Below are 26,656 nucleotides of genomic sequence, written 5' to 3' on the forward strand. Positions count from 1 at the left end.
GGCATCTGTAGCTGCCACCCTGCCCCCACTCCTTGTCTCAAGAGTATGACTCTCTTAGCAATGAACCCCCAGGATGACTCCCCCTCCAGGGAGGTTCTGTGTGTCCATGTTAAATGTGTGCCCCTGATTTTTTACATGTATATTTATAGCAGCTACATACATCCTTGATTTTAAAGTGCTAATCTTTCTTTCTTGACTTTATTCACCTAATCCAGTTTTGTGAGAGACTGAAGGAAGTGCTAAAGATCTTTCCTTTGTACCTCTGTTTGTTACTCAAAGCAGCACAAAGAAAACTAAGGGTCCCTGAATGATGGTCCTTACATTCCCTATTAGTAATATCTGTCAATTTAGCAAAGGTGGTTGATCTTCATAACATTTTACATATATACAATACTCATTTCAGAAATGGAGCTACCAACATGTAACTTCACTTGTCAGATTAACAAATGATTCACTGTGTTCCAATTTAAATACTTTCATCTGTGAAATGCACAGAGAAAGCACAAAATATCTAGTGGAGCTGCTGATCAAAGACACAGTAATACCACTGCTGACCACATCTTTTCTCCTTGTTCTAGAGACACAAATGCCTTTTCCTCATCCCTGTTTTAGAAGGGTATGAGGAGTCTTAGTGGAAAGAGCACTGGGCTGTGCCATAGAGGATTTGCGTGAGTTCTAACTCTTATTCTGCCACCACTGAGCTATTTAAGCAAGTAGCACCATCTCTCTGAATACAAAATCCCCCATATAGAAGATAGGGCCTGGGAAGAGTGAGTTTTACAAGTCTCTTTCAGCTTTAGCAGTGTAGTGTCTATGTTTTCATTTAATGGGCCCATGTTGGTACTAATCCTTGGACCACCGTTCTTTTCAGGTAAGTTACTATATGTGCATTCTTGCAAGGTAGTATGATATTGGGGGATAATGAGTCCAATAAAAATATCATCTTGGTCTTACAAGTACTTTATTCTCAAATAACAAGCAACCACTTCCCTTTAGATAATCTCTAAAATTAAAACTACATTATATGTCTGCACTTTCTTTAGACAAAACTATTAATTAATTAATTTAATATACACCTGAGAAAATTTCTAGCTAAACACAATCTAGTAATGTCTCCCTGATTTAAAAAAAAAGCAGCTAAAAAATGTGCAATCACAGAGCATATTCATATCAGTGAGCGAAATGCCCACTCCATATTGCTGTCATTTTGTAATATTTGAAAGAACAACTTGAATACTTCTCTGCACTCCATTGCAAATGAATCTTTTGGGATACATCATATCACACAAGACTGCTTCTTGTGTTGTTCTCTGTAAGCAAATGATCAGAAAGTAATTAAAAATGAAATCCTAGGCTTTGCTTACCTTTAGAGGTAAAACACAAGGCAGCTTGGCAAAAAATGTCTGAAACTGGTTGCTGATTGTGGTCCAGAGGCTACTAGGAGAATCCATGGGCAAAGCTTCCATGAACGTAGCAATGTTTTCCAAACAGCGTATCATAGCACCCCCTGCTGGTAAATTCTTTTTGTTATTTAGACCCTAAAAACACAAAAGCATAGGCAATCAAATGCTGAAAGAGTATGGGAATTCATTCAGATAGCTATTTGGTGGAGTCACTTTTAAAAATCACATATAATGCTATAAACACGTGGTGAGTGCCTACTATACAAGCCAATCTTTGTAATGGGCAGGGAGAAAATAGAGAAAATTTGACAAGTTCAAACAAACTTCAAAGGGAAGATTGATGATTTTTGAATCAATGAAAGGTGAAATGTAAGCAAGAAATAAGAAACATCTTTTAAGGATCTAAAACTGGCATAGTTCAGTTCTAAGAAGACACATCATATGATGCTAACTGGAAAGAATTGTCCAGCCCAAAGAAAGGAACTATAAATTACAAGAGCAACAGCTTTCCTTCTAGCAAAATACTAGCTAACAGTGACAGCAGTGGAGCTGAGACTTGAACCCTAGTCTCATGTAACAGTGTATAAACAGTGGAGCCAAGGCTGGAATCTCAATCTCTCAATACAACACTCCTCTGTAATTAGGCAGTAGAGGGTCCTGGAATGCAAGTCTCACCAAAACAGTATGTACTGCTCCACCCACCGTGGCTCATTTCCTAAGTCCAAAGGACAGTTCTGTGGAGGTGAGTTTTCAACCCGGCATCCAATACTTAGTTGAAAGTGTCTAGAAGCTTAAATGAATAGTAAATCCATACAAAATTTAAATCAAAATTTTAAGTTAATGACTGGGTTTCTCCCTCAGCAGTACTGTATGGAGTGACATTTCAGCTGGGGCATGGGGTATTATTACAGCAAACCTACCTCTAAGAGCTGACTGAGAGCAGCAATAGAGCTCAACTCATTGAAGTCCATGAGAGATGTGGCCAAGGTCCGTAAAAAAGTTCCATCTGCCAAGTGAACAGTCAGGTTTAGTAGTGTTCCAGTTTCAGGGCCTAGCCAGGTTTGTGGTGTCTGGACCCTCTGGGCGTATTACCTTTGATGGTGCTCTGGAACAGCTGCGGGAAGATGCCGTTGGGGGCCAACTGATGGAAGATGCAGCGCAAGAACTGCTTGGCCACCCCTGCTGCATTGCCAGGGACCATCATGCTGTGTTTGAACAGGGAAAGAAATAGCATGAGAAGTCACAGGCCAATGAGCATGCATTTTTTTCAGAGTCTAGGCATTTACATCCCAGTCTTCTTATGCAACATCTCATTGTCATTTTCATCAGTGAGTTGAAACAATCTAGCCAAGCCTAATTCCCATTAACAATACATTTTTTTAGAGAAATCCATGAAATGTCAAAATGATCTCAGACTTAGTCACAAAATATATAGGAAGGTTCCAGGGCCTCAGAGGAAAAGGAGACCTTCAAAGGTCACAGGTCCAGAGCAATCAGAATTAGAACTTTGTATGAAGGTTATCAGCAAGATCCTCCCAAGAAAATGTATTTGGCTATTGGGAGAACTGTTCTGAGGAAAACTGCAGTAAGGGAGATGTTCATTCCCATTGGGAGATCAAGGAAATTTTCTTGGGGGTATCTGAGCTGGTACTTGTAAAAAGGCTAAGACTTTTATAGGTTCAGTTTTCCCTTCATCCACTATACACTTAATGCATGTCAAAAAGGAGAGTCAAAAAAACTTTATGTGGTCCTGTTTCTTAAACCAAGGCACCAGAAGGGCCAGGGATTTAGCTCAATGTTTCTGCCGCCTGCCTCATAAGCGCAAGGTCCCAAGTTCGATCCCCGGTATCAAAAAACAAAACAAAACAAAAAAACAAGATACCAGAAGACAGATTTTCTGAGGGATAGGTCACCAGAAAGAAGAAATCAGAACCCAAACAGATAAAGGATGAAAAGTCCCATTGTTTAATTATACCAATTATTGCCACCATATGCCATGCAGACGCTGAAATGCTGGAATAAGACCAAAAATCTTATTCAGGAAGAAATAACTTAAACTTTACAATAACTTTCAGAAAACAGAGAAAAGACCCTTTTCCAATTTGTTTCATGAGGCCAGCGTATCCCTAAAACTAAAATCAGATAAAGCCATTATCAAAATAAAACATAGAAGAAAAATTTTAAATTGGAAAAAGAAAAGACCAATATTCCTCACAGACATTGAATCCAACTATAGATTAAAAGAATGGTACATCACAAGCAAGTAGTTTGTCTCAGAAATGTAAGAACAGTTTAATATTCAAAATTCAATGGATATAATTCAATATATTAAAAAATAAAGTAAAAAACCTTTTGATTATTTCAATATATATAGAAATTACATTCAACAAAAGTTCAGCATACCCTCAGGGCTTTAAAAAAAACCAAGAAGCTGGAAATAGAAGGAAACATCCTTAATTTGCTAAAGGGCATCTATGAAAAACCTATAGCTAATATAACTAATAATGAGATATTTAATATTATCTCTGTAAGATAGGGGGAAAAAAGCAAGAATGTCTATTCCCACATCTCTGTTAATGTATCAGTCATTTCAATAATGTAATAAAAAGAAAAGGCCAAAGTTGAGAAAGGAAGTACCAAAGCTATTACTGTTTGCAGATAATGATGTTTTCCCATAGAATAGCACATCCTAAGAAATCTATAAAGCAACTTTTAGAACTAAGAAATGAATTTATCTAGGATACAATGTTAGTACACAAAAGTTAATTTATATTTATATACTAGTAGCAAGAAGTTAAAATGAAATTTTTCAAAATTCCATTTATTTTTTTACAAAACAAAAATTTCAAGAATAAATTTAACAAAGATGTATTAGATCTCCACATTTAAACTAAAAAATACTGCTCAAAGAAATTAAAAATCTTATGAAATGGAGATGTATACCATGTTCATGAATTGGAAGATTCACTATTTTTATATCAGTTGTCCCCAACCGATTTATACTTTGAGTACAATCCCAGCAGAAGTAGTAGGTTAAGAAGTAGACATTTATTCTAAAATTTACATGGAAATGCAAAGAATCTAGATATTCAAACCACTCTTGAAAAAGATGGCTAAAGTTGGAGGACTCATACTATATGACCTCATGACTTACTACACAGCTACTAAATCAAGACAGTATAATTCTACCTTGAGGATCAACAGGAAGATCAGTGTAGATCAATGAAAGAGGATAGGAAGCCCAGAAATAGGCCTGTCAATATATAGTGTTTTTTAGTTTAATAAACACTACAGATATCCACAGGGGAAAGAGTCCTTTTTAAAAAATGGTGCAAAAGTAACCAGATATTCATATGAATGAAAGGGAATCACACCTCACACCATATGTAAAAATTAATTTGAGATTGATGATATAGACGCTAATTATAAATGCTAAAACCATAAACTTAGAAGAAAACATCGGACAATATCTGCATGTCTTGAAAATAGACAAAATTGTCTTGAGTAAATGATGGGAAGCAATTTTTAAAATTTTTCATAAATTAGAATTCATCTATTTTTAAATTTCCTCAGGAAATGATATCATTAAGAAAAGGAATAGGTAAGCCCCATGCTGGGTGAAAATAGGCTCAAAACATTTAACCACAACTGTTATTCAGGATATATAAAGAAGTCCTACAACTCTGTAATAAAAAGAAAACAACCCAATTTTTAAAAATGCAAAGTATTTGAATATATATTTCACAAACGAGTAAATAAGCATGGGCCAGAGATATAGCTCAGTGGCAACGTGCCTGCCTGGCAAGCACAAGGTCCTGAGTTCGATCCTCAATACCAAAAACAAGAACAAAACAAAGAGTAAATAAGCAGGTGAAAAATGCCATTGGGGATGTAAATTAAAACTACAAAGAGAGGGCCCGGGATTTAGCTCAGTGGATCCACTGCCTGCCTCGAAAGCGCAAGGTCCCAAGTTTGATCCCTGATACCAAAAAAAAAAAAAACCTACAAAGAGATACCCATCCGCTACATACTCACCAGACGGGCTGAAATAAAAAAAGATAAACAACACCAAAATTTGGCAAGAATGTGGAATAAGCCAAAGTCTTATACATTGATATGGGAATATAAAATAGTTACACAATTTTATATATAAGAGAAATGGTATAACTTTTTATAGAAAAGATCTTCTGGTGTTTTCTTATCAAGTTAAACATATATCTATCCCGTGAGACAATTAAATTTCATTCCCAAGAGAAGTAAAATCTTTTTTTTTTCACAAAAAGACATGTATAAGAATGTTCTATTTGTAATTTCCCAAATGGGAAATAACTTAGAAGTTCTTTAATAAGAAATAAACAAACTAACTAAAATAACATGGGATGTTATTCAGGTGTTTAAAAGAAATGAACTACAAAGACAAGTAATTATATGGGTAAATCTCAAAACATTGATGAGTAAAAAAAACAAATCATATACAGTACAATTCCATTTATATGAAGTTCCACAAAAAGCATAATTTATCTGTGGTAGAAAAGAAAATCACAACAACAGTATTTGCCTCTGTGGAGGTAGAGATTGATTGGAAAAGTGCAAGAAAGCTCAGTGTTGGTAACATTTTGTACAGGGGTTGGGTTATGCAGGCATACACATTTATCACAATTCAGTGAATGTGCATTTAAGATTTGTGTATTTCCCTGTATGTAAATTTCACATAAGAAACAACCATACCGAGTATAGCATGGTGATTATCACTAATGATAATGTATTATCCACTTGAAATTTCCTAACACAATAGATCTTAAGTATTCTTACCAAAACAGGGATCGAACCCAGGACCTTATGCTTGCAAGGTAAGTACAGTACCACTGAGCTAAATCCCCAGCCCTCTTACCAAAAATTAAAAAGGTAAATATCTAAGATGATAGATTTATTAATTAGCTTAATTGTACCAACCATTTTACAATGTGTGTAGTATATAAAAACATCACTTTGCATACCTTAAATATATACAATTGTTGGGCTGGGGATTTAGCTCAGTGGTTTCGCCGCCTGCTGCGCAAGCGCAAGGACCCGAGTTCAATCCCCAGTACCAAAAAAATATATATATATATGTATATATATATATATATATATACACACACACACACACACACACAATTGTTATTTGTTAATCATACCTCAACAAGCTAGAAGAAAAAAAATAACCATATACATAGTTAATACTAGCTTTGCTGAAGAATATTGGGGCGAAAGTATACTAAGCCTGAAATTTACTTTGAAATTTATCCAAACAAAATGGATGTAAGGACAGATAGATGGATATGTGATAAAACAAATAAAATGCTCATTGTAGAAAGTAGTAATAGGTCTATGTGTTCACTGTAAAATTCCTTCAACTTTACTGTATACTTAAAACATTTTATAATACTTCAAATATTAAGGAGAAAAAAGCTTTTAAAATTCTATGCCCAAATACAGCAGAAGAAAGAAAGCAAATATCTCTAAAACCTTCAGTTGTAGATATACAATACTAAAAACATTGTCATCTTATGTTTGTAGGACCTGCTACAGTTACATGTCACACAAACTGTCACTTGGACCTCACTGTAAATACTTCTGTGGCACAAAAGGGGCATATGCTAACATCTCTTCCAGATGAGAAAACCAAGACAGAAAGAGATCAGTGTACTCAAAATTATACATGGCATGTATTCGTGCCCTCTCGTTCTCTCACTCTATCACACTATGTTGCCAAAGTAACCTTTCTACATGCCACACGCGCACACACACACATATCTCACTCCTTAAATATCCTTCAGTTCTTTCCCTCTGCTGCTACAATCAAGTCAAAAATATTTAATGTTTATAAGCTATGTACAATTTGGCAAGCTAGTCTTAGCAACAGCTTGCCTTTCTGTGCTGTAGTCACACTATCCTTTTCATAGTTTCTTCCTCATATTATGTTCTATACTATCTTAGGAGCTTTGCCCATGCTCTTTCCATAATTATCAGTTAAATTCAACTCATTTCTTTCAGATCCTAGTTAAAATGGCACTTCTTAAGGGAAGCCTTTCCCTTCTTCTTTCCCTTACCACTGTTCAGACTAGAACGTGTCTAGTAAATTTAGCATTTAGTGAGTTACACCCACTCATGCCATCAGCTCTCACTTAGGCTTGCCTGTCTAGTAAGTGGCACATGATGGGAGTGCTAGAAAATACCCCTGTGGCACAGGAAGGGCATATGTTAGTATCCTTTCATAGATGAGAAAATTCAGTAAATTTACCCATATCTGGGAGTCATTCTTGCCTCCTTTCTCCCACACCTAACATCCAATCAGCAAAATCTGTTGGCTCTACTTTCAAAGTATTTCTTAACTACATCCTTAATGTGACAATTTCTCACCACCTGAAAGCAAGCAACCACTATCTCTTACCTGAACAATGAAATGGTTTACAAACTGGTTTCCCTGCTTCCTCTCTCATCTCCATGACTCATTGTTTTTAAAATTTTATTTTATTGGTACATCTTAGGTAAACAATATGACATTCATCATTGGAAATTTGCACCTTTACATAATCTCTCTTGGTTCTTATTTTTCCCCCTTCCCCTGCCCTCCCTTCAACCCCTCCATCCCTCCCTATTTACAAAGACTTTGTTTCCATTTTTTCATTTTCTCTTATTAATTCATTCTCTTCTTTCCTTTCCCCTACCCCTCCCACTTCCCCTTCCTCTTTGCCCCTTTTCTTCCTATTTCACATTATTTATTATATCTTTTAGTCCTTATTTACACTTTCAGGTTCTCACACTAGAGAAACTATTAGGTATTTACACATGTGTGTCCTATTTGAATGGCCTCAATGTACATCGATTTAGCTATAAATGTCTCTAATTTTTCATTTATTATGGCTGAGTAGTACTCCATTTTATAAAATAACCACATTTTCTTTATCCAGTCTCCAGTTGATGGGCATTTGGGCTGTTTCCAAGTTTTACCTATTACAAACTGTGCTGCTATGAACATGGGTGCACATATATCACTGTGGTATGATTCTTTTAATTCTTTGGGGAAGACACCCAGGAGGGAAATAGCTGGGTCAAATGGGACTTCCAGTCCTAGTTCTTTGAGGTATCTCCATACTGATTTCCACAGTGCTTGCACCAGTCTACACTCCCACCAGCAGTGGAGCAGGGTTCCTCTTTCCCCACACCCCCGCCAGCATTTGTTATTGGTTGATTTCATAACAGCAGCCATTCTTTCTGGAGTGAGATGGAATCTCAGTATTGTTTTCATTTGCATCTCTCGAATGACCAGTGATGTTGAACATTTTTTAATATGTTTGCTATTTCTACTTCTTTGTCTGAGAAATGTCTGTTCATTTCAGATGGTCATTTTTGGACTGCGTCTTTTTGGGGGGGTCTTTAAATTAGGGAGGTCTGATTTTTTTAAGTTCTTTATAGATTCCACGACCTATTTTAGTAACATGTCAAGGTGATTCTTTTGTTTTTAATTTTTAATTTTAAATATTTAAATTTTTTTTCTTATAAGAACACAACATGAAATCTACTTTAAGATTTTAAGTGTACCATATACTATTGTTGACTGTAGGTTCAGTGTTGTGTAGCTGCTTAACTGCAATTTTATGCCTGTTGATTAAGCAACTCCTGATGGCCCTATGCCTAGCCACTGGTAATCACCATTGCATTCTTTGAGTTTGTATTTTGACTAGAGAATAATCCTTTCAAATCATATGGTAAAGCATGTTGCTCCTTGCTCCAGTGGCTCCTTGTTTCACTCAGTAAGACCTAAACTCGTGATAATAATCTGTAAGGCTCTACCTGGCCTGGCTCTTCACTACCTTGTCTATCTCACCTCTTGCCCCTTTTCTGTGTTCATTGTAGCCAAACTGGTCTGTTCCCAGATATACCATGCATTTTCCCGACTTGAAGCCTTTGCCTTTACTGTTCCATAAATTGCTTCATAGTTTACTCTCATTTTATTCAGGTTTTGTTCAAATATCATATCTTCAGAGAGGCTATCTTTGACCATTACATTTAAAATACCACTTCCAAGTAATAACTCCATAAGTGCTTGTTGAATGAATTAATGTTATAGAAATCTCTCTACACCTTTTCTTCATAGCACATAGCACAGTTTACAATTACAAATTTGGGTGAAAATTTCACGTTGGTCTCCCTAGTGGACCTCAAGCCCCATATGGGCAGGAATCATGTCAATTTGCCCCTAATTAAAACCTAAGTGTCTAGTACAAGGTGGGCTTGAAAGTATTTGTGGACTAAAAAGAGTGCATCAATAAATAAAGGCACAAATGCAAATTAAACAACTAATGGCTCTCTAGAGCTACAACTAGAACCAACTATAGTCCTTCCACTGAATATACACTAGCATTTTGGAAATGAGATAAATATGCACAGGCGGTAGAAAAAAACAGTGAGATTTGAACCCACTTAGGATCTTACCTTTCTGCTTGATTAGAAAAAGTAGTGCTGGATGCCAATCTAGGAAATAAAGTAAAGAGAGTCACATGAATATCTTAAGTTTTCATTAGCACTGAAGTAGGACCTGTTGTGGTTCATGCTTAGATGGGGCAACATGCCTAACTACTGACAGTTCCTTTTACCAGGAACAGAGGCCCACGCAGTGGTCAGTGTCCCTGTTTAACTTTAATCCAGTCTCTGAACCCTGCCTTCTGTGTCAAGTCAAATATTTCCATGAGTGGCATGCAATTAAAAATTGGTTTTCTGTCACCCAGGCAAACTACAAAATGGCCTTCATAACCAGATTAGTTAGATGCCAGAATAACATTTGACCCAGTCCATCCCTATAGTAATGCAACTTAAAGGGCCAGAGATATAGCTCAGTGGTGCTGCTGCCTGCCTCGCAAACACAAGGTCCCAAGTTCGATCCCCTGCACACACAAAAAAAGTATCTAGTAATGCAACTCAAATTCATTTCTTTGTCTCCAGCCTCTGAAACCACAAATTGTAAAGGCCTCTATAAGACAGTAAAATAATAACAAAGGTATTTGTCAACTAGCTGCTGAATTGAAGTGATGAGAAGAAAAATCTGTCATATTAAGATGGGAAACACAGTATATTAGATTAAGTAGTCAACATGTAACATGTATTTTTGAAATGTATAATTATATGTTTCTTTATGCGTGAAAATGTTCCATAAGTCATTACGCAGAGAGAAAATGTTCAAAACTGGTAGATTTAGAATATACCTTAATCAGTAAAACACTGAAGAAACCAATAAGGAGAATGCTATAAATTTATGTGCTTTAGTACAACTGCAAGAGTCAGCTGAACCAGCAACTGTTTGGAAAAGAACAGGTGCTCCAGCAACCACTGACCCCAGACACCACGCGCAGTTGCATTGGTTAAGGGCCCTCTTATGCTGCTGCTTTACAATGAATAAATAAACACTGGCAAAAGAACTAAACAGTAATTAAGGGTATGGGAGCTATTACTTTAAAGGATTTACCTAGAAAATGGATAGAGTTTAAGAGGGCTCCAAGTAGAGAACAAAATAGGAAATCATATGGAAGCACTTGAATGATAAAAGAGTTGTGCTGAGCTTATAGACTCTTAGATCACTCTGAGAATAGTGTCCGTGGTTATAACTAGTATAAATTAATCAGTGTTTATAAATCTACATAATGTCTTCTATTTTCACAGTGTAATTGAGGCATGAGGGAGCCCTGAATTAAGGGACCGCTGGATCTGTGTTCTTGGCAGCTTTGGTAATTAAGGTTGCTAAGAATTATGGCAGTTTGCATTAAATGCTTTCCTCATCTCTTGCTAGCTTACCCAAAGAAGACAGGTATTTAAATATAAGTATACCTAAATATGCAAAAGCATATTTGTTACGGATTTTCCTTGCTTTTCTTCAAAGCTCATGTGTTTCCATTCTAACTTTTGGCAATACTTAAACATTAAAACAAACAAAAAACAAAAACAACTCCCTCTCTATATCTGTTATGGTTTAAATCTGAAATGTCCCCCTAAAGTCTCATGTGTTCAGAGGTGAACCTTTTAGAAAGTGATTGGATCCTGAAGGTGCTCTTCATCAATGGGTTAACCCACTCATGAGCCCATAGCTAAATTCGGTTAGAAGGTGAGGCTGGTTGGAAGAAGTGTGTCACTGGGTGGGGGATTTTGGAGGGTATATCTCCCTCCTTTCTCTCCTCCTCTCTCTCTCTCTGATTCTTAGCTGCCATGCAGTGAACAGCTATCCTCCATCATACCCTTCTACCATGATGTATCTACCTTGGAATCAGCCAACCATGGACTGAATCACCTGAATATGATTAAACTCTCCACCTTTAAGTTGTAGGTTTGGGTAATATGGCCAGCAACAGGAAAGCTGGCTAATACATTATCTATTTTAACTTAGATCAGCTGAATCAAGAAAATGATAACCATTCAAACAAAAAAATAGTGATAGTAGTGCATTAATAAAAGCTCTCAACTCCGCAAGTACTGCTGATAGTCAAAGCATTTGTTTTATCACTACTAAGATTGTTCAAAATCAAAGGTTTTAATGAATTAATTCATCTTTTTTGTTTCTCTACATTCCCATATTCATCATTTATTTTGCATATATGGCTATTTTGAAGTTTAGAAGTGGAATAGTTACACTTAACTTTATACTGTCTCAACTATATGATTCCAAGGATACTACAAAAATAATTTAGTGGGGATAATGAGGTCATACACTTTTGGGGTCAAGTTTTTACTGTTTTCTTGCTTAACTTTGAATTAATGTTTCTTCTTTTTTAAATTACATTCTAGCTCCATTAAAATTCATTCTCTTTCCCTCCTTCAAATGTCAGGAATTTGCAGAATTCAGTTCTTGTCCCACCTCCTCCATATAGAACACCTCTAAGAAATCTTTTCCATTCTGAATTTCTGTTGCACACTCATTACAGCACTTAATCATGCCCTGCCTTCTATGACCACTCAGTGATTTCACACATATTATCCTTTTCAACAACTAAGCCTCAGACTACTTAAAGGCAGGAGGTAGGTCTTAATGCTTGTGGTCCACAGGACCTAGCACTGTGCTAGCACAGATTAGAAAAGTCATGAATCCATGCAGAATTTAACTCATTTCCTTCCTACAGGTTCTGTTCAATCTGTTACTGAATTGCAACTTTATTCATATTCATAAACTACATTGTTTATCTTCTAATGTCTACCTGCTAAAAGGAATTTATTTACCGAAACACTCAAAGAAGCTAAATTTAATTTACCCTCAGACTGAAAGTTGTATTCTCAAAATATATACCTTTAAGTCAGAAATGTGAAGCTGCTGTATTCATATTTATCCCTTCACATAATCTGTAAATTGCATAGTTAAGTAAGGCCTCCTTGAGATTACAAAATGTCTCATGAATTCATCTCAAAATTGGTAAAGAGATGATGATAACAGTAATGATAATAATAATGGCAGTGCTTACCATGGACTACTGAAAATTCCTTGTACTGTTGTACACATTAGCTCATACCATAATAGAGAACAATAACCTGAACAAACAATAGAGTATTCTCAGTGCAGCATTCTCTAACTTTATTCTGATGGCAAGATGCGCAACCTTATGCAGCTGGGGAATTCAATCAAATGATCAGTCCATTCAGGGTTTTTTTCAGGTTTTTTTTAATTAATTTGAATTGATCCCACAGACCACAAGCATCTACAAGGTGACTGATTGTTTCATTTTTGAACTGGTGGTTTTTATTTAAGTAGGGCTGTTTCCTACCAAAACAAAACAAAAGCTGACATTTACCTTCCCACAGACTGCATTATATCCAACAACAGAGGAGCTGCCAAGTCTGGGCTCAAATGAATGAATGTGGAAAGGACCACAATAGCCAGCCCAAGAGTTTCTTCATCATATTCTTCAAGAATGGCTCCACAGTCATGGCATCTGCAAAGAAAAGAGAGGAATACTTTCTGTGAAAGTCAGTTAGGGTTTGAAGATATAACATACAACCATGAGTCTTGGAAAAGTCCCAGAAAGGAAGCCAGTTGTCCCACTCTAACAGTAAGCCGGAGACTGCAGTGTTACCATCGTCACAGGCACAGAGAGAACACACATGAAAGAGACTGGGAAAGTTTCTTTGATTTCTGAAAACACTCTTTGAATTTACAAGCATTTGCTTGCATATATGTGTCATTGCTCCCTTTTAGAATGAGCACCAATTGGACTATAATGATGTGAAGCTGCTGGGATTTTAAACACCTGAAATTATGATTAGGGACAGTCAATAACTAGATCCTTTCTCATTTCTCAAAATTGAAAATGAAAACCGCCTAGGCATGAATAGAAATTTTCCCCCACATTGTTGTATTTGTGAGCAAGAGACAGGGAACTCAAGTGAACTGTAGGAATCCTGGGGGGTCTGGATCGAGCCTCTTCCCTACTGCTCATTTCGACCAGTTTTATGAATTTTCTAGACCTACTGAGCATAACATGTAAAAACACAAACAATGGCACCCGCTTTTAAGTAACTTACAACTTATTTCTCATTGGAATATCCTAATTTAGGTTCCATTTAATTCAACTCAACTAACACCAGCTTTATAAAATGAACAGCTTTAAAAAGTGAAAAATAAACCTAGGAATAGAGAAGAAACCAGAGCTGTGATTGCTACTGTGACCGTTTCATCTGAAAACCTCCTAAATATAAGCCAAAAAGAGGATAAATATTTTCTTACAAATTGCTTTTTTAACATAGAGAATTTACATTTGTAAGTAGAAAAGGACAAATGAAGTGCCTGTAAAAAACAACTAGGAAAAATTGGGACTTGGGGTCAGGAGAACATGAGACAGGGAAATTAAACTAAAGGAGGAGCAAAGCAGAGCCCTCACAGGTAACTCACAGCTCCCGGGTAAGCAGCCCAAGGCAGCTGTATAAGATAGGCACCTTCTCTTCTTCAGCGATGCCTGCCAGCTCATTACTGAGTGAGTGATGGGTGGCCAGCTGCATGGACACTCGTGCCAGCCCCTTCCATCTTTCACTCCTCTCCTTTTATCAGAAGATTACTCACGTTGTCATTTGAGTTGCCTTTTTCAGCAAGCCTTCTTAGTCCAAGGAGTTCTCTCCAAACTTGAGATCCTATAAGTTTTATTCTTTATCTTACTCACTGAACAAGGATTTATGTGCCCAGCAATATACAGGGAGCTTACAGCATAAAATACAGAAGACAAGGTCCTGGTCCCTAAGGAACTCAAATCTATTATAGATCATGTTCATGTATTCTTAAACAAATAAATACAATGTGGTAAGTGTTAGAATAGATATGTACCAGATGCTACAAGAAGTTCGAGAATGGCATGACTAATTCTGCCTTGTGGAGTTAGGGAAACCCTGCCTAAAACTAGGTCTTGAAGCATGAATAAGTGTTCATCTACATCTTCAAGGAAAGTTCAAAAAGAAGGACACCTATGAGGTCACAGAAGGAAGAACACATCAGAAATGTTCTGGAAAAGGTTGGGGGCTAAGGAAAGAGTTCTTGGTGAGGATTGGTACATTTATTTACAAGCTAAAGGGCTTATCTAATAAGATACAGCATTTGGACTTTATCCTAGAAGAAATCTGGGAGTATTGGAGGCTGACAAGCTGGGAGATGACAACCAGTTTGAGACTGAGAGAAAGATTCTGCAGGCAGGATAGGGTAAGAATGAAGTCTCATCTTTATTCTCAATATAAGAATTTGAAGTTTCTAATTGAGGGATTTTATTGGTGCAAAATTATTTCTATGACTAGTAAGTGATATTATTTGCATTTGTCCAAATAAAAATGCCTAAGCACAAAGAAAAGCTTCTCACATAATACAGCTACCATATGCATACTGAAATCATAAATGCATACCAACATGTATGGCTACAGCCTTTTAAAGAACACATTATGACTTAAAAGCAAAGCATACTTCCTCTGATACATTCTCACAGCCCTGGGAACCAAACTCTAATTCTATAAACTTGGTGAAAAAATAACTATGTGACCTTACTTGTCCGTCATCACCGTTGGCTGCTCATCAGTAAATTCTTCGGGTGCAGGCACAAACATACTCACTATGCTGGGTGCTGAGAGCAGGCTGGATTTAGTGGCACCTGGGTAAGCAGCAAAGAGACAACTGGTGAATAAAGAGCATCTTCTGGGGCTAGGAGAGACCCTATTTTGCTCTTACAGACCTTCCACAGATCACATTCACACAACCATGACTTGGACATCACAATTGCATTGTGGAAAGCCCTCAATAGTAAAACGAAGTCAAGAAAGACAGCAATTGTGTCTGCTTCTATCATTTTAAGAGCTAGACATCCACTTCTCCTTTGCTTTTTGACTTTGAAAAAATCAGAAAGAATTCAGATGTGCCAACAAGTTACTAGGACAAAGATAACACCAAAGGAGTAATCTAGTCTAAGGTACCCCTAACTCTGTTAACACTCTTATTTGCTAGGCTTAAGTGGAAGCTACTCCTATGATACTGCAATTCTAAAAGCACAAATGTTTCTTAACGCTGAAGTGTTGCTAATTTGGGAAGGGAATAAGATCACAGAACTTCACACACATAGCAAAGGGAGATATCTGAGTTAAGAAATATCAGTTCAGTTTTTAATTTGGGGAACTATCATAAGCGCCAAAGCAAAAACACTTCACTTTTCTAACTGAAGTATTTATGAATGAAACATCAAGTGTTTTGAAGATACTATTTCATGACTCACTCCACTTCAGCCAGTCAATTGCACAGTGTTTAAAACTTTAGGATTTCATGCCTTCAGAGAAGTCTGAGGCAGGAGTCTTAGCAACATCCTCTGGTGATGAGTGTGTAGAGTTGGGACAGCATTCTTCATTAATAAAGCCATCAGTGCTGGACAGATTCTCTGGGAACTGTGCAGATGAGGCATTGGAGAAGAATCCCAAAGTGACAATCCAGAATAATGTCCCATTCTAAAAAGTAATAACTGGGACTGAATTCTTCAAACAAGAAAGAAGTCAGAAAAAAAGTCATTAAATAAATTTTTCTCATCAAAGAGCTGATAACTTTGTTCTGAAAAAATAAAACTATATTCTCTTCTTAAATAGGAGAATGATAATGATTCATAGAATTCATTTTCAAAGGAGTAAAATTAAAATTTTTAGAAACCTAGCCAAATGGGCAATGTCTTTCAATCTTAGAGGAAAAAATGATCCTGAAGCTTTTAAAAAAAAATCAAGATGCTTCCATACTATAGAGTGCTTTGCCCAAATAAAGATTGCAAAATGTATTTTTGAGAAGTAAATCTGCAAAATCAAACACAAGGAAAAGTGTCTGGAAATAACCTTATGTCACTTCCTAAACTCCCAAGTAGAATACAAATTGTACTACTATATTTATCAGTTGTCTTTGGGATAACATTCTTTCCTAAGTATACCTAAGTATATAACTAACCAAGATCTTGGATTCTTTCATAAAGATGTTGTTTTGACTATTGTAAGCCTAAGTATAACTTGATTAATAGTAGGAAAGGCAAGAAGTAGGCCAAGATAAAAGACATGTTGCTTAAAGAAACCGAAGCACAGCAAGTTCAAATGCAGTACTCCACATTTCTTGAACCCTGACAGACGGTGTCAGTCAGGTGCCAAAATGCCTCCAACAGTCTTACTAGAAGCATAAGAGAGTGATTTCAAAATCAACTCTGGGTCAAGGCTCTCACAGGATAATTGCCAACTGCTGCTATATAGTAATCACAATTTAAGTCAACAAAAGAGAAGGACTCAGTCATTTTGGTGGCTTCAAAACAATCATCACCAAAGGAAGAAGTTTTTTGGGTTTTTTTGGTACTGGAGATCGAACTCGGGACCTTGGGCTTGCGAGGCAGGCGGCCGCAGGAAGAAATATTTTTGACAGTAGCATTTTGTAGCTGTTTTTTCCATATGATAGCACAGAATGTCTGATGGAATATTTGTCACAGTCATCTATTTAAGCAGATAGATTAACTTATCTGGCATATTATAGAGCTACATTCGCTGAATAAGTGGATTTCTGAGTCCTACTACTGAAGTGGGAACAAAGAGTAATGCACAAGGTGGGAAATGCAAAAAAGGAAGCAAGACCTCACCGACCTTTTGCTGTAGTTGAGTCACAACTAAGTCTGCAGTGTTAAAGGAAGCTCCTATTATCACCCAGTTGCTGCCAACACTTCTGAGACCACCCCTACTGGTTCCCCTCCTGAATATCCGCAATGTCTTCGGTATGGAATTAGAAGGAGAAACACAGAGTTTTCAGAAATTTGAATAAAGACCTCCAAAGCCCACCTTCAAAGCTTAAGATGTTAACAAAAAGGCCCTTTGAGAGTCTCAGAGATAGAAGAAACTATAAAATGTGAGTGAATGTCTTAAAGTACAGATACACACATCAATTATCCAGTTGCACCAATGCACTGCTGTTTACCATAAAAGAGATTGACTTGCAATCTTTTGCCAACTTAGCCTCAAACCACTTGCACTGCTCCTGAGACACCAGATCATAAACAAGCACCAAAAATATATTCAACCACTCATACTTTTACTTTAAAAAAGCTTTTCCTAGCCCCATAGATGAGAAGAGTCTTACCTCATCTGACAGAGGCTAAACTTACTACTCATTGTCAAAGAAGTGTTTAGGCAAGCTAGATATAAATATTTCTTCACAGTTTAGGAAAACCACAAGAGTAGTATTGTCTTTAACAAAAACAGATCTGCTTTATTTAATGGACTAATTATAAGAAGTCATAATTCTTTGTGTGTGTATGTGTGGGTGTGTATGTTACCAATGATAAGTTAATTTGTTTTCTGAATTTTAAAAAGAACAACTGTTTCGGTAGTAAAAATTCATAGGAATGAATTTTGAAAATAAAAACTTTTTTGATCTTAGCACAGATTTATGTGCAGCTTACTCCCATGTGCAGCATAAAGAGTAAATTTTCATAATTCACCTCAAATAGTAGAAAAGAAGCTGCTCACCTACGATCTCAGCATTCTAGAAGAAATATAGATAAGCTGGACAATGCTCAGAAAAGTAGATATGGAGTGACACAGAAAGCTGGTAAATGTTAGAAGGAATGTTGAAGGATGCAGGAATATCTGGCTTAGAAATGAGGGAATAATCAACTGTTATTTGATTATTTTCAAATGTCAAAAAAAATAATGTGAGAGATACTAGACTTGTTTTGTGTGCCTCCAAAGATTAGAAAGTCACCATAAGGAAGAGCTTTCTGTTAGTTATGTTCAAAGATGAGATGTTATGCATTCCAATTCCCCGGACGACTTCATGAAGCTGGTTTTAGCACCTGTTGGGTGACTCAGTGATGGACACATACAGTTTCGCAGCTTTTACAGTCTAAAATTCTGAAACTCAACCAACCTCTCATTCTCAATGGCTGTCCCTCCAGGTCAGGATTTAGGCATATTGGCACATTACATTGGCGTTTTCCAGGCTGTATCTGTTCTGTGGATAAATACAGCATTTCAGTCTTCAATGTGGTCAGTTTAGTACAATTCATAGATACAATGAGTATAACCAATAATCTCTTGGGGCCTTGTTTTGGTCATTATTATTATTGATTATTAATATTTAAATGATACATCTTAGAATTTAGAGTTTGGTGTTTGTCTACAAACTTGGCATTTGTTAAAAGAAATACATCTGAAAGCAGGAAAGCATCCAAAACTATCCCCAAAAAAGTCTAGATCCCAGCCCACTTCAAAAAAGTACAAAGCCTGTATCTCCTAGTATGAAATGAAAGGCCAATCTCATGGCCATGAAAAAAGTGTTTTGTGCAAATCATTAAGTAAAAAAGTAATAATTTTGGGTAATGATCAGAAAGTTGATACAGAAAACATGTGGACCTGGTAGAAGGAAGTGACATCATTTGACATAGAGATGGAGAACAGGAATAAAGGGGCAGAAGTAGAAGTGGAGGAGAGGGACTTCAGGAACATTTGTTCACATGAAACAACAAATAAGCAAGTTAACTAGATGCAATGATGGAGCAGAGGCAGGTGCTCTGAGTGAGCTGGTGCATGCTGAGGTGAATCATCAAGACCCATGTTTTAGGCTGCCTTTCTCAGTGTGTCTACATGACCAGATTTCTGCTTGTGGGGACCAGTGAGTCACTGAGTCAACATTTGTGGTTTAAGGTTACATGCACCTGACATCATATTACACATAGACTCTTCCTCTGGGATCAGACATGGGAAGTCCTTTTTACAACACTAATAAAAAAACAAGAATATTGAGATGAAGTTCTACAGGATATAGAGATTAGAGAACCAACTCAGAAGATGGAAACAAGCCCCAGAAAACTTGGGAGAAAGAAATTCAGACAGTATGTAAATGGGAAATATTAATGAGAAGCCAGAGTGATATGAACAAGGTCAAATGAAGTCTGGTTAAAAAGTGAAAAATTCAGTTAAATGGGTTATTTGGCATTATGTAGGTTTTTATAGATTAATATTCAGCTTGTAAATTAAGATCAGTTTACCCGATCTTTTTATAACTCCTCTAAGTCTATCAAAGTAGGCAGTAATTATAGTCAGAACTAAAATAGCTTAGGCTGAGCTACTTGTTACAAGAAGCAATAATGTGGTAAAATAATCTTCAAAACCCCCAGGACAACCTGGGCATTTAATGCCAGAGATATAGCCAAATAAATCTGCCATCCTCAGCTCGCATTAATAAAGAGAGAAACACAGTACTCTTTGGTATGGATGGAAAGACTTCATCCAAATCAAATAAGTTCTTGAGGTTAGCTAACCAGTGTCCTTTTCCTCCTCTCCTTTGCCTGTTGGCTTCTGGCTATTTACAGTTTACTCCCACATATCACTAAACAAAATGCTAAACCTATAAAATGTTAACCTTAAAAAGTCCGGGAATTGAAACTATTACATGTGGCCTTGGGTGTGGTATGTGGGACTTAGATAACTAGATGAGATCTTTGTTTCTAAAGAATAATAGGACAAATAAGATGACATATATGAATATATATATGAATATTATGATTTCAAAAAAATAGCAGAATATCAAGATTTTGGTTTTGTGGACATTGTAATTCCTAACCGTAAGGAAGAATATTGAAATATTCTCATAAAACCATAACCAGAAAGTACAAATAACCACAATATTAATAGTCATATGTTTCCCCTTAGCATATCACAATAATGAACCCTTTCATTTTCATACCATATGCAAGCTTCACTCTCACATATATAACCTTGTTAACTCAAATGACCCATTTAATTTTTTAAAAAAGGAAAGGCAGGCACTTAAAAGAGGATTGTGATAGTACTACTGGCTTGAAAAGGTAGAACATGTGCAGAATGTGGTAACAAAATTTAGAAAATGCAGCGATCATGTTTAAAATGGACATGTCATGGCAGTCAATTCTTACTTTAAAACTGAGGTTAGATGCAGTTCCATCTTATGAGCATGAGGGTGTGCGGCTGCAAGCTGGTGACCCTGCTGGCTAAAACACAGAACTCATATTCCCAAACCTACTGGCAGACCATGACTTCACTAAGCTGACATTTGTTAGTATGATTATTAATACGCCCTTATTTTTGGTACTTTAAATTTATAAAAGAGAATATTGATAACCTGGTGTGTGTTCTTTTTAAATAACATCATGAAATCATAGTTCCATTCCCTCCTCCCCAGACCAATAACCTAAGATTTGGAATCTAGGTCTTAGAAGAAAAAGAGTTGGACCAGCCTAGATGGAAGAACAGCTTGCTCTGGAATATTTGGAAAGTTTAAGCAGATTTATTAATTACTTTAATTTTTTAAAAAGTATTTGAACCAAAGAGTATGAGAGAACATTTATTCCTTAACAAGGGAGCAGAGTGGACACAGAGAAAGTGGCATTAGCTAATCTGAAAGTAAAACAAGAAGAAAAAGCTTGACCCACCAGTGTCCCAGTTGCTGATGTTATGGGGGGCGCTAGACTGATGTTCCAGCTGTCGCTTCATTAACTGGCTCATTGTCAGAACTCCCAGGGATCCCCTTTTCATCTGTCTATACTGAGCTATATGGAGGAAATTAGGAGATGATTACTAGGGGAAATAAATTTCTACAGCACACAAAGGCTCTACACATCCATATGAATCTTAACTGAATCTTCATTAGCTGTTGGTAATTTTTGGTAAATGATATGCTTCTATCCGAGTGAAAAAATAAGGTCTCTGCTATTCCAAATGTTTTTCTTTACTTGGTATAGATAATAACAGTGCCCTGTAGCAGTGATCTGCAGCCTGTAGTTACCCCAGTTCCCCAGTTACAACTGAATGAAGTAATTTTCATTTACTTTATTTACATATCTGCCATATTCCATAAAGGATTTAAGATAGATAATACAATTTTGAATTTATAGCTTAACTTTCTTTAACAGGGCGTGTGCATACATAGTTTCAATCTTCATCATATCCCCATTAGCTTCCTGTGTGTGTGTGTGTGTGTGTGTGTGTGTGTGTGTATTTTGGAGTACGCTGACACATATCAACCCCAGTTTTTAGAGACAGAAATGAAAGCAAATGAACTTATGTTACTTGGAACCAATCAGCAACTCAAGTGGTCCTAAAACCAAAACATATCATCTCCAAATTTAATACTGTTTCCAAACTCTGTACGGTGTGTCATCTACTGATTTTTAAAAAATGTGAGTCAAATAACATTTCATAAGAATATTATAATACACATCTTTGTTTTAAAAAACAATAGTAAAATTGTTACCCTGCAGTTAAGCATTGACAAATATCACACTAGTGAATTATACACATTTCAAACCAGAAAACAACAAAAAGCACTCTGCTAGCATACACTGGTCAGTTAGAAAACTGCCTAGCTCCTTTGCTCCTATTTCCCTGTGAGCAGTAGTGCCACCAGTCTCTACCAACCAGCCCAGTGCAACAGACAGAGCATCACCAGTGTGTGTTTTCTACATGCCCCAAACATCTGGATATTAGACAACTCGGGGTTTATCACTCTCTTATGAGTACACTTTCAGAAACCCAAGCTATGAACTGCATGCCTTAGAAAAGGATGGTAGAAATCAGGATGAGTGTATGGCTCCTGGAAAACCTTAAATGTTATACATGGGTTTCACAATCATGGTACCAAGACACAAACTTGGTGTGAAGTGAAATCAATTATAACATTATTTCTAATGTAATTAGCATGCTGCTTGGTTTATGGTGGTCACGGCATGGTTAGCTACAAAATAATCAGCATATTGAGCAAGAAAAGAGCGTGATGGAAAGTCTTATGTCTTGGAGTCCATATTAACTGAACAGGGAGATGACTAATCAACTTAATATTAAATGTCTCTGATTTTGGCTGTTGACTGGTAAAATTTAATTTTATAATTCACTTGAAAAGTAAAATTTTAACTAAAATTCAAGACCAGAAAACTTTAAGATTTAACAAATCTAAACATTAGTAGCTTCTTACAGACTCAATAAGGATTTAAAAACAGTAACAGAATAATTTCTCCAATTCTCAGTTTTGTTCTGGGTTCTTTTTTTCATTTGTTTGTTTTTTGATCTTTGTAGTGCTGGGGATCAAACCCAGGGCCTCACCCATGCTAGGTAAGCCCTCTACCAGCAAGCTTCATCACCAGCCTCTTCAATTGTTTTTAAAGACAACAGAATTTCTGAGAGTAAAACTCCTTAATGTTTAGCTCAGCCTTTAAGGCACCTGGTATCATGCCTCCAAGAGGTAGAAAGTGCAATGCTTTTAATGGCAAGGAAGGGAAAGGTGGAAAACTAATGATACACTAATAAACTAAATCCAAAGAGGCTATATTCAGTCATGACATTGGGATCACAATGAGCTTGATACATTTATCTGAATATCTAAAATTGTATCTACTTGAAATCCTAACTAGAATTCACTGTTTTTAGATGACTTTAGAGGGAGAAAATATGTTTTCATGATTTTAATACTGTATGTGGACTTAAAACTTGGCATTTTATCTTGTTATCAAACAGATTTTTTGTTATAAAAAAAGAACAATTAGGTTTAGAACTAGCCATTCTTTGCTACCAAAGGGCAAATAAGTGCAACTTGGAAATTATTTCTTAGAAATTCTGTATCTATCACAATTGATTCTGAATTATTCCTGGACAGTGTGGTACAATGCAAAAGAATCTGGGTTCAGAAGTTTTAACAGTCCTAACATCAATTCCTATCTTTATCATTTAGTAGCTATGTGATGTTAGGCAAGTCATTTTAGTCTCTTGAAATCTCAGTTTCCCAACCTATAAAATAGGGTAAACAATCTGCCATCCAGTGCTGACATAAGGATTAGATCAGATAATAATGGCCGTGAACCATTCAGCACAGTGCCTGGCCCATGACCGGTGTCAAATAAATGGTAGCATTGTTACTGTTATGACTGTAAACTTAAGAACAAGGGGCATCTTATTTATTCACCTTTTTTTTTCAGGGCCAAACACAATGCCTGGCACACAGAAGATAATAGATAATTTCTGAATGAATGAATGAATGAACAAATGAATGGATGATGAAGATGATGATGATGTTTCATACTACCAGTCCGGAATTTATGTTAAGATCTTTGTTTGGCTTTTGAGGATTATTCTCATTTCAAAAGATGGTCAAATGAAAATTAACTAGCTCCTCAGCTAGCATCTACATGGAACACAAAATTTGTCAGAACATGTGACACAGGTTTGCACAAGGTACACCTTTATGTATCTCTGATTCCTGTTAAGAACTTCCCATGTTGAAGTCTTTTTGACTCCACTGACCCTAATGGAACCTCAATGGAATTCAAGCTTCCTGCAGAAAAAGTCTAGGACCCACATGAGAGGCAGTTTCAAAACAACAGCTTCCTATGGAACTTGTAAAATGCCATATTGTTTAATTTTCCAATCCAAAAATGCTAGATTCAGTCATGACTGTAAGATCATGATATATGATAAATTTATTGTATGATAACTAGATAAAATGTTGTCAATGTTAGAAGTGACTCAAATTTAATAAACATGTTCTGTGTATAATCCTGCCATGGATGGTGCTGTGCACATGCTGCATAACCAGAGCCATGTTTTATGCTTAGGTTATAATAGATAGGTTTTATTTTATTGAATGATAAAATTCAGTGATTATTCTTCAACAAATTAAGATTATTGGCTAGTCAGTAACCATATGAGTAGTCAGATACTTGGACAAAAGTGGGCCATGCTACGCCTCAAGGTCTCATAGAGCATATAACATAGTGTCTCCAAAGAGCTAACATAACATTTTAAAAAGGAAAAAATAAAACAAGATTGAAAAATTGAAAACAATGCAGCAGATTGTGTCCAAAATCAGTGCACAAGTAAAATGATCACCAGAGGAAATCTTACTTGATATTGAGGAATGACTACTTGTTTCTGGCACACCTGCTTCTAATGTAGGGGCAGATGAAGACTCTCGTGGCATTTCCAAAGTTGAAAGTCCTTTAGTAGAGGGATCTATAAATGGAAACATTATTTAAAACTCAGAACACTTAGAAAAAGCAAGTATAAGAGGATTTTCCATCTTTTTCCCTCTTGCCTACTACACCCACTCAAATCTTTATGTACTTTCTGGTCCTATGATTAAGGGAATAACATACACAATGGTTTCAAAGTTCCATAGAGGACTGATTCGGCATTACATCCTGCATCTATGGATATGTCTCTTAGAGACTGATAGCATGATTACAAAGCTAAAGCTGAGAATGTTCACAATGCATGTCCTTGACTAGTCGGTTAATCTTCCCATACTAAATTTTTCATCTAATACCTAAAGATGCTTAAATATTCCATTTCACCTATTTCCACCTTTGTCTTGCAGTGTCCTATTTATCATATATGTCTCAATTCATACAGAAAATTCTATTTTCAAGGAGCCTTCCAGGGCCCCATTTTCCTTCCAAAATGTAAACAAACATTGGGTCAGTGACCCTCTTATGTAATTACAGGCACTTTGTCCTTAACCTTTTCCAAACTTATCACACTATAATGTAATTGTTTACATGTCTATAAACTTCGCTAAACCAGATGTAATTTAAAAGCAAACACTGTATGCAATGTCAAATACTCAGATTTTATATTTTATTAGTTAAAAAAGAAAGAAACTATACTGTTGCCTTATTATTACAGTGAAATCTTTCCTACATATATTTGCCTATCAGTACTGGGAAACAAATTGGCCCACACTATTCTAGGTAACTACAGACTGGCTAGAAAACTTTCTGAAAAGTATAATGGTCTGTTGTAGCAAACCTCCTAAAGTTCTTTAAATGTCTGCACTAGGCAATGAGTATACTGAGCATGTTGCTGACTTGGAGTTACCACCCTGACACTGTGATATCACTGAGGGATACCCACCCTAAAAAGCTTCACGTTCTTACGCTTAAAAATATTTTGTCTCATCTTTTTCAGGTGTGCCAGCTGTTTTTGTCTTGCCACAGAGCAATCTACCATACATTCTTGTGCACATACAAATTAAATATTCTCTGCTATGACTGATTAAGCTTGGGGAACTGTCAGAAATAAAAGTAAAATAGATACTAGGTGAGGGTCTGAAAGAAAATTTTTGAGTATTGATTTTGGAACATCAATTTTTTTATTCTCAGAGGTCTTTCTGAATAACTATGGCTGCCATATTAATATCTTCTTGATAATAAAAAAGTATAGCTGTTGTAAAGTTTCCCAAGCCTGTTTAATAAAGCATAAAATAACTACTAATTTTAGGTTATTGTTGTCATGACATTAAAGATAGATATTATTTTTCTCTCTGTATTCTCCCCAAATAAGTCCAAAGCATGTATAATTATCACTTTTATCCTCATCTGCCTCTATTTTACGTGTGTTGCAACTATGGTACAATAATCCCACCAGTAACTAGAATGAGAAAGCTTAAAGTTAATTTGCAAGAATTCTTTGGAAGATTATTATGACTTTTGTAGTTTTTGATACACCTATTAAAATCCTTGATGTATCTATAATATTAAACATCATTACTGTAAGAAGGTTATTAACAATTACTAGTATAATAAGACTCTTCAATCTTTTCTCAGTCCTTATGTTATGAAGTCTCTTATTTATATATAGTTTAAGACAAAAATTTGAACATAGGTATCTGCCTGTCTTAACACATCTCTACTGAGTTTTTTTATACTGATGTACATAAAATGTGGTACTATCCTTTCGTT

The 26,656-nt window shown here is 36.2% G+C and overlaps 1 protein-coding gene across 1 annotated transcript in view; it reads right to left on the reverse strand.

Annotated features, from left to right (window-relative positions):
- Unc79 (unc-79 subunit of NALCN channel complex) overlaps window positions 1–26,656 on the reverse strand; it is a 231,959-nt gene that overhangs the window by 43,838 nt on the left and 161,465 nt on the right. Inside the window, 9 exon segments of the mRNA XM_087195499.1 lie at window positions 1,365–1,538; window positions 2,324–2,409; window positions 2,496–2,608; window positions 9,882–9,920; window positions 13,214–13,354; window positions 15,442–15,544; window positions 18,820–18,903; window positions 21,362–21,478; window positions 24,822–24,929. Coding sequence (XP_087051625.1) covers window positions 1,365–1,538; window positions 2,324–2,409; window positions 2,496–2,608; window positions 9,882–9,920; window positions 13,214–13,354; window positions 15,442–15,544; window positions 18,820–18,903; window positions 21,362–21,478; window positions 24,822–24,929 — 965 coding nt within the window.

The sequence above is a fragment of the Heterocephalus glaber genome, unplaced genomic scaffold (genome assembly GCF_053883595.1).
Source record: "Heterocephalus glaber isolate CG9 unplaced genomic scaffold, H.glaber_assembly_v1.0 deba00001608, whole genome shotgun sequence".
NCBI lineage: Eukaryota > Metazoa > Chordata > Mammalia > Rodentia > Bathyergidae > Heterocephalus > Heterocephalus glaber.